This window comes from Hippichthys cyanospilos, chromosome 8 (genome assembly GCF_059441005.1).
Source record: "Hippichthys cyanospilos isolate Australia breed blue-spotted pipefish chromosome 8, RoL_Hcya_1.0, whole genome shotgun sequence".
Taxonomy (NCBI): Eukaryota; Metazoa; Chordata; class Actinopteri; order Syngnathiformes; family Syngnathidae; genus Hippichthys; species Hippichthys cyanospilos.
Genome location: NC_142376.1, coordinates 18218437 through 18231390, shown reverse-complemented (window position 1 = coordinate 18231390; position 12954 = coordinate 18218437). Strand labels below are relative to the sequence as shown.

Below are 12954 nucleotides of genomic sequence, written 5' to 3'. Positions count from 1 at the left end.
ATGCATTTTTCGAGCATGAGCAGCAAAGCCACTATATATATATATATATATATATATATATATATATATATATATATATATATATATATATATATATATATATATACACATTTGAAGACTTTTGCATTATGGGAGTCCAGGCTAAGCCAACCATTGAAGTTACTGGAAGGCGTGCAAATGTGTCAACACAAAAATTTCTTTTGTGCCCCGTTTGCGAGTTGCCGTTGAAAGGATTAATACAGAAATCGGGGTTAATGCATGATAAAACATTGGGTTTTCAATATGTCCAAATTTGGCAATATTTGCAATTTTGAATGGCAGTGAATGAGCCTGCTGACATGGCCTAATTTGACACCTACAGGGTGTACCTCTCGACCTCCATTCATGTAGAAGGGATGGCAGCGTGGCATATTGAAAGTTGTCATGTTGTCATTGACAATCTATGCAATATTTTTTGTATGCTTTTCCTTTGATATCACTGATCACAAACATCAAAAAATCCGAGTTTGGTTCAAAACATACCCCACCGGTTAATCCATCACAAGAGGCAGCTGTTTTGCTACCTTCTGTCGATTGAAAATGACATCACAGACCCAAAGGGCTCAGGTGATGACTGTCACGATTTTGGATATTTGCAGGTTTTTTTTTTTTTTTTTGCTGCATTTCACGCCATTTTTTTGGAACATTTACTGATTCTTTATCGTTTTTTTTGTTTGTTTTTTTTTAAGAATTTTGGGCGTTTTGTTAGAATTGTTTTTCTTTATGGCTGTGTGTTCAAAGTGTAGCCATTTGCTGCTTCTCACATAAAGTGTCAGTGCAAATCAAGGTGAGGATAAAATTGAATAAAAAGTGTATGTTCTTTTTCGGAACACTTGCAAATCATTTACTGTAAGCAATTTAGGTTATTGTATGAGAACATGAGTTGACTAAAAAAAATATAATGTCACCTATGACAGTGTTGATTTGCAGATCTGAAAGGTCTTTGTATTCATCTGTTTTTTTGTTTTGTTTTGTTTTTTGCATATTTGTTCATTTTGACTCTTTCGGATAAATTTGGTACAAAATTATGATGCTCTTAAACATGCGCACACTTCTCATTTCATTATTAGTAAAACAAAAACACATCATGGAATAATGGAGACATATAGTAAGATATTATGAAATTTAAGTTAACATATCTACATAATTAGCATTTTGACTGTACAGTACTGGGATGTGTGCATGACCACATAGGCCTTTCACAGTCAATTTCTAAATAATTATTCAGCATTCCCATTGTTAAAAATATTTAAAGAAGATGAAGTGAGAGAAAAAATACTCAACTAAGCATACCTGTGCTGTTGTCAATAAGTGCAGATTTCCAGTGTATGGAAAGCCACAGGAGTATATTTTTTCCAATATTTTATTAAAGGTTTGACACCACCCCCTTTACTGGGACATCAAACAACAATCACGTGCAGACTATTATTCTAAATTCCAGAAATGCTGGATTAATCACATGAATGTGTTTGGACGAGTGGAGGCACATAGAACAATTTATAATTGAAAATATATGTTTTGACTTGACTTCCCCCTTTAATAGTCAAGCTGGACGTGAATCTACGTTCACACTTTTAGAGAAGCTTCAAATCTTTTCATAATGTCATTTTTATCCAGGTTTTTAGTGAAGTATGTTGTGAAGTATACTGTTTTACTCTGATATAGGGTTGGACAAACTATGGCCTGCAGGCCACAAACAGCTCAATGAGCGTTTACATTATTGAGAGTCACGTGATATTTGTTCCATTGATCTAGCCCTGTGGTCACCAACCATTTGAAACTGGGTACCTCTGGGGACTGATTAATGAGCATGGCTCCCAGTTTGATCCAAAATGAACAATTTTCTCACATCAACCTACATAATGGTAGTACAGTATAACGATTGAGATCCATTTACATGAAGTAATTATTAGTGGTCGAAATTAACCATTTCTAATGTACAGTATAAGCAGTAAAACATTGCTCTATGACTTCAGCTATTTAGCCTTAGAATGCATGTCATCGCAATAATTGTTTTACTAAAGCAGGTGTGGGGAGCCAACAGCCTGCTGGCTATAAATGAGCATTTGATGTGGCCCACCATACTATTTGAATAATAAACAATATGTTGGAGGAGCATTGGAAAAAGCATAACACATAAAATCATAAATGTTCCAAACATTTTGCATTATACTTTCCCGTTATGATCTTTCCAACATGAAATTGTCACATGTGGGATATAGGTTCCCCACCTTGTTTTAAACGCTACTTGTTTGTGCAGAAATCGCTGCATGAAGCCCTTCAAAGGCATGTGCGCTACAATATCTGTGTTTGGTGCAAAATTAACACAAGTGCATTTATGTGATTTAAAAAAGACAGGGAAAATGATGTTATTATGTAAATATATTACTGTGTGTTTAATTAGTTTGTATGTATGACATGTGCTGTGAAGTGTGTTTAAAAGGTGGATGTGTGTGTGAGGGGGTGTGCATATGTTGTTGTGCGATAATGTGGCAAACATGTTTTTCATGTGGAATTCAACGCTTGCATTATAAGGCTTCAATATAAATGAATAAATGTCAGTGGGATTTGCAGTAGAAGTGACTGGTTCACCATTTTTAAGACATGTTCATGATTTTGTGAGTCTAATGGCAAACTTCCAAATGTGTTTAAAAAAAGTATACAATTCCTCTGGATGACACATAGGTAATCGCGGAGTGTCGTACGAGCAGCGTTCAACTCGCACCACCACTGATTATTATGTTCATGAAGGCACTTTATTTGAGTTTGCTTTAGATAAGTGGACAAATATAAACAACGAGGACGTCATGCCTGACGCGTAACAGAGGTGACGCAACCACCTCTCCACCAAACAAGAGATTATATCCCACAATGCATTGCACTACGAACTACGGGCGCGAATTTTTCCTGCTTACTTTTTAGTCAAGACTGGGCAATTTGAATCTCGATTCCGCTTAAAGTAAGTGGACTTCGCGCGTTTGTCTTGATAAAACCATTTATGTTCTGTTGTTGATAGTCAACACATTTTAAAGAACCGTCATAGTGCTGAATCCATTCGCTGAAAAGTTAGCCCATTCTCATTCTCCCCAAAGCTAGCGAAAAAGGCTTAACAAATATTTTGTTGTTGTTTTTGTCGAGTGCCCCTTTTCTACAGTAATATGTCAGATAGTTACTTCAAAACAAAAAGCATCTCTGACGAGCAACCTCATCGATTCCAAATTTTTGCCTCCATAACCTTATATTTTCTGTAGGCACAATAAACAAAAGAAAGTCAGCTTGCTTGTAAATTGTGTTTGTCAAGGTGAAATGTGGAGCTGAAGTTGCCAGTCATGGCTACAAAAAAGAGTGGCACGTTTCTTAAAGGTATTGCAGCCTCAGCACTACGTTAGGGGAAAAATGAAACGCTGAAGCTCATGTTCATACACATGTCTTTTCCAGATGTCTTTGCCTATGTCGACGTGTGGTCATCTGACAAGAGAGCCAATTATTCAAATTCTTTCATTCAGCAGCTACAGGAAATGGGCGCTCAGGTAATTTCAGATTCACTGAGGTATAATGGCAACTCTCGAAGAAATTCAGTGTGAATGCAGAGAGACACTGTTGCTGAACAGAGTCACGTTTCTTAAGAAATTGTTTAACTCAACTAATAAGCTTATTTTTGGTTTTTATTTTTGAGATTTTACGCCAATGTAATTGGCTTCAATGTGATCACACAATATTTAGCATTTTATTCAAAATCTCTGATTGACTGTTATGTCAGTTTCATGCGTGATCAATGACGTTATTGCCACAAATTACAATTGTATCGCATATAATGCCTTTATTTTCATTGCACTGGTGTACAACATATACAGGGATGCAAAAAACTGGTACTCAGGTACACATGCCACACAAAAATGTGGTAAAAAAAAATCAGTCATCCATTATTTGACTAGTATGAAAAGAGCATGTGAATGTAGTGCCACATAGCTAACAAAAAAAGTAGTTGAGAAGCAATAGCTAATCGCCCGCTTGCTCTGTGGTGAGACAAACTGCAAGGAGAATGCAAGCTATGCCTGATAGTTTTCTCTTTGCCTTTCATAAAGCTAAGTATGTGCATCCCATGTCTTCCTATTCTGAGGATATTGATTTGTTTGTTCTCTGGAGCGGCTCGGGCTGCGTATCATTCTCGTGAAGGAGATCGTTTATTTTGTCACTTAACCTCTGACTTCAATGGACTAATGAAACTGGGTTCCGAATGAACAGCACAAACCATGTTGGATGGACTTTTGAAATCTTTTGAGGATGCTGGCTTGAATAATGTAACGTTGCTGTGTGCACTCAGATGTGCGCTTAATGTGGGAGCGACACTAAGAATGACGTTGAGGAAGGCTTTTTAATGAAAGAAAGGGTGCCTACCAAACACTATGTACTGGTACTCATGTGAGTTACCCAAGAAAAAAATTCTGTGCACCCCTGTGTGTACACCCTATGTGTGTGTATATTGAATGCCAGAGAGAAAAGATTTTAAGGTTTTAAGCAGCATTTTAAAATGTTCAACAGACTGTGCAGCTCTAACCTGTAAAGGTAGGCCGGGGCGGACACAGAGAAAGCTTAGTCCCCATGAGTAGCAAGCCTGGACCAAGGGAATTCCAGGAGCATGTATGTATAGTGTACAAGCAATTATTTTTAGAATGAAATAAATTGATAATCCATGTTTTCGGAATTATCTGGCAATGGTGAAATGGCTCTTGTAACAGAGCCAGGATATTTTCAATCAGTTAAATTTAGTAAATTAAGGGGGGGTAATGGGTGAGGTTTTTATTTGTTTATTTATTTTGTCATGGCATTTTGTGCAGTGCCAGCGAGAGAGAGCGAGAGAGAGTAAGTAACAGAGCCACAAAATACAACTTGTTCTTCCCCCATTGAGTTGTCTTTGCCTCGTCCGCTATTGTTGTTTTGTTTTTTCCTATCTTCTACTCCCCTTTTGAGTGCAGAATTGTAACATTTGTTGCTTGTTTGTTATGTGAGAGTTGGATGAATGCAACCTTGCGATTCAGAACGAATTCCCATTTCAAAAGCTCATATCAGATTCCGTACCACATACCCAAGTTGCCTGGAATCTGGAAAAAGTCGGATTTGTTTCCTTCTCACTGCCATCAAAAGCTCAGCTGCAGATCAGAATAAAATCAGGTTTAAAAAAAGGGAATTGGGTCCCTTCTACTTTGATTCTTTTGAAATTAATATTTCAACAGAAGATACATTTATTTTTACAAATGTGTTTCAAAAAAGAATGGCAAAATGTTTCTTAAAATTAACTATACAATTCATAAATGAGTACATCGTTGCCAACTCATTTCTTTTCAAAAAAGTTTTGAAGCACAAGCAAATAAATAGCAGGTTAACCAATGTAAAGGTCTCTTAGCATTCATGTATTTAGCTGTACAGTAAATGGGTGCAATGAGTTTGCCCTCAAGTAATTGACAAGGCATTATTTGTTACAGGTATCAAAAACATTCAATAAACAAGTCACACATGTGGTCTTTAAAGATGGTCGCCCTTCCACATGGAATAAAGCCAAAAAGAATCATGTGAAGCTTGTCTCTGTTCTGTGGATAAGACGGTATGTATGTTTGACGCTTTGGCACTAAATTGGTATAGATGTTTTTTCTTTTATGTATTGTTGGAGACATAATATTGGTGAAATGATGTCCAGATGTCAGGATGAGGGCGTACTGGTAGATGAAGACTTGTATCCTGCCTTAAATGAGGAGAGTGATCTGGTATTAATGAGCAAAAAAGTAAGTGAACATACTGTAGGAGATTGTTTCTGTTAAAGGGCCATTCCATGCGCTATTATGTGTACAATTGACTACTGATGGTTGGCAGCAGTCATTATGCCTCCATCTGTGCATGCAAGATTATCATTTTAAATTATGCATGTTTCACTTTTTGAATATTCATTTTTGTCCCACTTGACCCATTTTACAATACACAAGTTTGTTTTGGTGAGATGCCCTTTCACATATACCATAGGCTGTTGACTGTTGCAAATATGTAATAACACCCTCCTATATACAAAATCTTTTCCTGGGTTGTAATATTTTACTGTCAATGTTGCTAAATTTACATGTGTACAACCCTGCTGCATTGGAGTTAAGAGCTGTGTGTGTGTGTATGTGTGTATATATATATATATATATATATATATATATATATATATATATATATATATATATAAATAACCCATTCGCGTTGGAATTAATCAGTAAGATGCACAATAAATATGTTACTTTAAGCACTCAAGATGAGATCCAGTCATTAGCATGCAGCCATTTTGACCGTGATGCCGACCAATACCAGACCAGCATTGTAGTGACATAAGCGGTGACACGTGTATAGACGAATGAGCGCGTATACATGGCGGTCAGTATGTGTGCGTGACCGCCATGGGTCATAAGCTGAAAGAAATGGTGTAAAGAGGGGACAAAAAACATTGCGGTCCCCGTCGTAAAGTCAAAGAAACCAACACTTTATTATATGACAGATGATGAGTTCCTGTTGATGTCATATTTGTCTTTGAATGGTGCAGCATCGTTGCATGCAGCCCAAAGACACCCCAGTGAGGACGCCGGAAAATGACAGACGCATGAAGAGCAAGTTAAATAAACTTATGAAAGATATTACTCTCAAGCAAACAATTGGTAGGAGGGAAAAACACATTTTTTATACTTTTACACTTTTCAACAAAATCATTTGTCATCTTCAATTTATTTTTTCTCCACAGTTGTAGATGATTCACCTATTTTTATCGATGAGGACAGTGGAATTATATACAGTCCGACGTTTAAAAGGGCTGATTATATGGCAGAGCGCTTGAAGCAGATGAAAGAGAAACATGAAAACATCTCACCCACAGGTAAATCGTGTGACATATGTGAACGGATCATTTTAAAAGATCTAATCTATGCTGATAATAACATCAAATAAAAATCTTTTTCATTCACTTTGGTGTTTCAGCCTCACAAATGTCTTCCTCAGTGGGAGTGAAGCCTTCACAAGGAAACTCACAGACTGTCTTCAGGTTTATTTGTAAGCCAACCGAGAATTTTTTTTTTTTTTTACCTTGCATTTTCACTATTTCTCAGTTGGTGGGTGCCATACAATCTGCTATTGCGCGAAGTGGTGAAGAATGTCTATAGCCATATTTCACTTTAATACTGTTTAGAGCTAAACTGAGGTTTGTTTTTTTTTTCTTTTTTTTCCCCCTCACTATAGGTGAAAATTCTGACAAGAACTCCAGTTCATCTGTTGCTGAGCTCGATCACTCCCCATACAAGAAAAAAGATCGCGAAGAGGGTGATGCTATTGAGCAGGACGACATTGACAAACCCTTTAGCAAAGATTTGGAAAAGCCTTGGCTCTCACCCTGCTGTAGTGACGTTTCCGAACACCTGTCCATCAGTCCTTTGAAATGTCCCGACCTATCAATAAATGAAGAGGAAGGGAAGAAAAAGCAAAGGATGGCTTCAGTAAAAAAATCACTAAGAAAGAACTCTAAATCTGTGGGTTTAGCACAAAGTCTGGTTAAGGAGGCAGCATCTGCTGATAGCAAGGATGCTAGGAAACGAAAGCGGAGGGTTCGGATGGATCCCTACTGTTCTTTTGATGCAATGCTGGAGCAACAAATTGACAGGTTTGACCAGGAAAGGCCAAATTTTCACCGTGCAGAGGAAAAGAACAATAAGATTGGCATGTTGGGTAACAAGTTATGTCATGACCAGTCAAAACTACAGAGCAAGAGAACACGAGGCAGACATTCTCTTTCTGCACTTGCAAGCTCTTTTAGTTCATCCAGCGAATCTCGCAATGCTGCTTCGAGTTCCCCTGATGCAGAAGATGATGTGTTTGATGACTTCTTCTCTTCAGCCAATCACAAGAAACTCAAGAGACCTCTCTTGCCCCTTCTGCCTGACTTGACAGATCTTGACATCCACTCTGAGTTGGACTGTGTCCCAAAGAAAAAACAAAGGAGATGTGAAAGCGCTGCTACAGAAATGAACGGCTCCAAGACGAGCAAAGTCAACAAAGGTGATGGCAGCTGCGGTCTGCAATCCCTTCTAAATGTCTTCATAAAAAGCTAGCATAAATATCAGAGGAAAATACGCATGAATGGCGCGAGGTTCACAAATTGAAGCAAGGAAATGTTTGCTTGAAATCAAGGAATTTTCGTACCATTTAAAAAAAAATGAAATCATGATTTTTCTCCCAAGTCCCAAACCCCTTGTGTTTGACTTGAGAAATATGTTTGAAGGCCATAAACAGGAAAATGTATTTATTTGTTTAAGGATCATTTTCCTTTACTTTTTGTGCATGATAACTGGCGTTATAATAACATTTTTGTCTCACGTTTCACTGACATTTCTTACTGACATTTTGTGTTGATGAAAATATGGAACAGGAATTATTTAAAAAAAAGTACCTTTCAGGTCTAGACAGAAATGTCAATTAGACTTTTTTTATGTATAACTAAAACTGGACTCATCATTTTAAAACTGTGGCCAATTGCAAAAGCAGTGCCTTGTAGTGCATAAAAAACAACTAGGCTGTGTGAAGCTGTTTTGAAATTGTTTTAATGCAAGGAGCAAAACTAAAAACACTTGCAACTAGCTTTTATTATTCAACCATAAATATTTTTTGACACTTATTTATTCATATATTTATTTGTTATTTAAAAAACTGATCTTTCTTCCGGATTGTGATAAAAAAAAGATGTGATTAGGCCTGATTTCCTATCGCTTGAGCAGGATCGAGACATACCTATTTACTAACATGTTAACGTCAGTAATTTAGGTGTGCATAAACAGCTTTATAATACATTACTTTGGTCATTGAATATTCCTCCTGTATGGAGATGCGTTTATTGAACGTTGTATGTATCTGACTCTTACTTTTTTGAAGTGTGGTGTCCCTATTTTGGCAATGTTGCTGTTGCGGTTTAAAGCCAAACAACGACCGTGGTGTGTGCTTGAATGTTTTCAGTGTTTTGCTTTGTTACCCAAGTAGGCAGAAGAAGTGAAAGTATGCTTTCAACAAAGGTCCTTGATGAAAACCAGGGGAAGCCCAATAAACGACCTTGCTTCACTCTTCAGAAAATCAGTAAAGCAAAGGTAATAACTGCATTATGTCTTTTTAAAGCAACTCTATTCGATATTAACAATTCCTCACATTACCCAGAAATTAGGGGAGCCGAGTTTAATGTTCCCAATTCTGCTCGAGTCACATAAAAATGACAGTAAAACGGAATGAATTTTTCATAGAAGGGTCATTTGTTGAGTCTGTATTTTTCTTGTAGTCACAAAGTATGATGTAATCATACCAACCATTGTATTCCTTGTTACAGTTTAGGATGCACACCAGCCATGTTTAGATAGAGTATTTCCTCATCATGGGTGCATCTCGCTAAGGAGCTTCTGTCTGTCTGGTCTTTGGGTCTTCCTGTGTTTTGCTTTTGTGATGATGGAATATAACTTCCTCGTTTGTGAAATGCACCTGGCCTTTGTTTTTCTTTATGGCGCAAACATCAACATGCCATCGCTGAGAAAAACTAAACGTTACATCCTTTACCCCAAGGGAGAAATGTTAGATGTTTAAAACGTAATCTGATTAAATGAGCTACTGTAGGATGCTTTTCTGTTTGCACTCTGAAGATTATGAGAAAACATAACACAGATGTCCTGTAGAGGTCAAGCGTCAAATATATAGACCAGCTCTTTTACCATCTCTATGATCCGCTCGTCCTGCGATTGTGGCCAGGAGTGTCAGTATTCACAAGCTCGTAGTTTTCCCCTCCACATAGAGTGATTTCATCTTGTAATGGAATGAGTGGTGCAGAAAATGGATGGTTCACTGACTGTGTTGCCGCTATTGACGACTTCTGCCACAAGCCAGTTGATGGCTTTTTACACGAAGCAGATTTACATGAATAGCATCATTTTCAAGATGTCAAAATGTCCTTGTCATTCCCTGAAGGAATTTGATAGCTTGGACTGAGGGACAATTAGTTGTAGGCTTTTTGTTGTAGACTCTCTTCCATTGCATGAGAGGAGCCAGCTACTGTATCTCTTTGTGGCATTGTTAGTTTGCAAAGGCTGAATGGATGAACCATTATTAAAATCATTGTGGATCCACAGTGCACATCACAGTACTGGGAAACAGTAGAGTACCAATTGTGGTATGCTGGTGATTAATTCTCCCCACCTTCTTATCAGTATTAATGGGATGTAGGAGCAAGGGGTGAGGTCAACAGAAAGAGGGTCGATACCACACTGATTGTCAGAGTGCTCCTGGCCCTTCCAGCTGGGGGACCAGATAATCAGAGAACTGTTTGTAACTGCTTCTGATTATTATATGATGTGACGAGACCAAATTGTCTGGCCTTCGGGTGACAAGTTCATACTTCTGCTTCAGTTCCTATAATGTCTTTTGAAATCTTTTTTCCCCAAATGTGTTCTAATGCAACTGACAATTTTTTTGGATGTGCTCAGGCTGGTTTCGTTAGTGATCCTTTGTCGACGCAAACTAAGAAACCTCACAGAAAATATTTAAAGCTCTGTTGGTGTTGGATCTTTCTTGCCATCTTTACTACATTACTATTTTTAAACACTTTCCTCTGGTGAATGTCATGAAGTCACATATACAAAATGTGCTTATTGAACAAGAAGTGTAAAATACTCACCCATATATTATCAGTGGCAAGATACCCACATTGGCCATACTGTAGATTCTTGACCAATTATGTATATCCCTCTTGTTTTGCAGTCGGTGAGAACACTGGTCATGACAAGCATGCCCACTGAGTAAGTAGCACTCAAGAAGATATTTAAACGGCTTATTTCAAAAGTCAGTAGACATTTCAACCACTGTATACAAATTTGAGTATCTGTTTTACCCTCATATCATCCCTCTAGGAAGCAGAACACAGTTGTTCAGGTTGTGAAGGCATTGGGTGGCTTTTCAATTGCCGATCAAGTGTGCGAGAGTACAACTCATGTAGTTTCTGGGGAACACAAAAGGACTCTGAATATTTTGCTGGGCATTGCTCGCGGGTGCTGGATCATCTCATTTGAATGGGTATAATTTTTGTCAATGAACCAATCCCAACATAATGTACAGATCAAACACGGGATTGTATTAAAATGCATTTTCAATATTTCTTATTAGATTATGTGGTGTTTGGAGCAAAGGCAGTGGATTCCAGAGGAGCCATATGAACTTTCTGAGCAGTTTCCAGCAGCACAGGTGCGTACCAGTTCCACTTTCAATTGATCTATTCATTCCTGGCTCCTAACCATTGTATTTACTCAATATCAACAACATGCAAAGCATAACACAGTAATCACTGAAATATTTCACTTTATTGTTTGGACTAGTGTTGTCCAAAATATATAGGGTCATGGCAGACAGCTTTTGGGAAAAAAGTTTTTTTGGATAAATAAGACTTTTTCACATCAGCTCTATCTGTATTCTGTACTTATTCAAAAATATCGCATGCATAGAAAAGAGCACTGCCTTCAGAAACATAGAGGAGGCTTCTTTATGATCACATGATTAGATTTCAAAAATAATAAGCAGTAATTGCTCATTTTTATAGATGTAAGCAACATAGACAAATTTCTGTTTCCCCGGGCTTGAATTTTGTCTTTTTGCTTTTTATACCTGGGAGATGAAGGGCTCTGCTCAACTTGTTGCTTGCTAAAATGTCATTTCCAGTGTTTAATTTTTTTTCCATGTGCCAGCATGGGACTGTAACAGTTTGACACAAATTATGCAAAGGGATGAAAAATACCTCACTATGTTAGAGGAACTCATAGGCTTTTAATCATTGTTCAAACTGTCCTCTAAAAGTGGCTTGGGTGAAAATACATTTTCACAGCAGCTTTAATTTTTCAGTGTATTTGTAGTTCTTAAACATTTTGTCATTTTAACTTCGTTTGATTGAAGGACTTAGATCCTAATAGTTTTACACTTTCCACAGTCAAATATATGCATATCAGTTACAGTTGGCACATTGGTCATTTAATTTGTGATTAAATATGAGTTTTATTCGACTGATATTGGCGATTTAATTTCTGATTAAATATGAGTTTTATCATACTGATATTTCTAATTTGGAAGTCAAACATCTTGTTGGCGGGCCATACTGTGCGGCTGCCCTGCTCCTTTTATGATGTTGTTCAATGTCACCTGTCACATAAAACATCTATCCAGCTTGACCACTTATCCTTACAAGGATCGGTTAAATGACTGTGCAAAATCTCTCCTCAAAAAAACAAAACTAAAAGATGTGGATATGGTGTGTATGAAGGCAGGGTAGGGGAGTTTCTTCTGTTGTCGCAAGCAGGGCCAGTGTGAGAAGCGCGCAGAATAAGCAAGGAATGCTTGGGGGGGGGGGGGGGGGGGGGTGTATATGTGTGTGTGTGTGTGTGTGTATATGTATGTATGTATATATATATATATATATATACAGTGGGCCCCCGGGTTACGAACTTAATCCGTTCAGCGGCTACGCTCGTATCTCGAATTGCTCGTATAGCGGGCAATCCAAACCCATGTTAATTCGTGAGTGCGTGCAACGCGCGCAGAAGCCTTAGGTAAAATCATCACGCTGTATACATAAATTAATATTAAGTGACATAATCTACTGTACAGTTGCATTAAATAACAAATACAAAGGATAAATGACTTTTACCTTTGGAAAGACGTGACTTGTGCTGAGATAAGCAGAGATGAGCAGAGATGAATGCTCTAAGTCAATACGGTAAATCAGATATGCTATTGGTCTTACAGTGTCAAAGTAACTTTTTCAGTCAGGGTTTTCTCTACTTCCTTCCATCCCAACCAGCTGTGCCATCAAGCTAGATAAAGGCGTTCGGC

General features: G+C 37.7%; 1 protein-coding gene across 5 annotated transcripts in view; it reads left to right on the top strand.

Moving 5' to 3' along the window:
• The first annotated feature begins 2909 nt into the window (after positions 1–2909).
• Positions 2910–12954, top strand: part of mcph1 (microcephalin 1) — a 35265-nt gene continuing 25220 nt past the window's right edge. For 2 of the 5 annotated variants that reach the window (XR_015866439.1, XM_088421911.1), the window contains exons 1-13: positions 2910–2998; positions 3341–3402; positions 3478–3569; positions 5523–5641; positions 5735–5819; positions 6611–6722; positions 6806–6937; positions 7039–7110; positions 7297–8109; positions 9082–9188; positions 10840–10877; positions 10989–11151; positions 11242–11319. Coding sequence is in view for 4 of the 5 variants with exons in the window: in XM_088421911.1 (XP_088278037.1) it covers positions 3369–3402; positions 3478–3569; positions 5523–5641; positions 5735–5819; positions 6611–6722; positions 6806–6937; positions 7039–7110; positions 7297–8109; positions 9082–9188; positions 10840–10877; positions 10989–11151; positions 11242–11319 (1845 nt within the window). In the remaining variant the exon portion in view is untranslated. The other 3 variants (XM_088421914.1, XM_088421913.1, XM_088421912.1) reach the window with 3 other exon arrangements.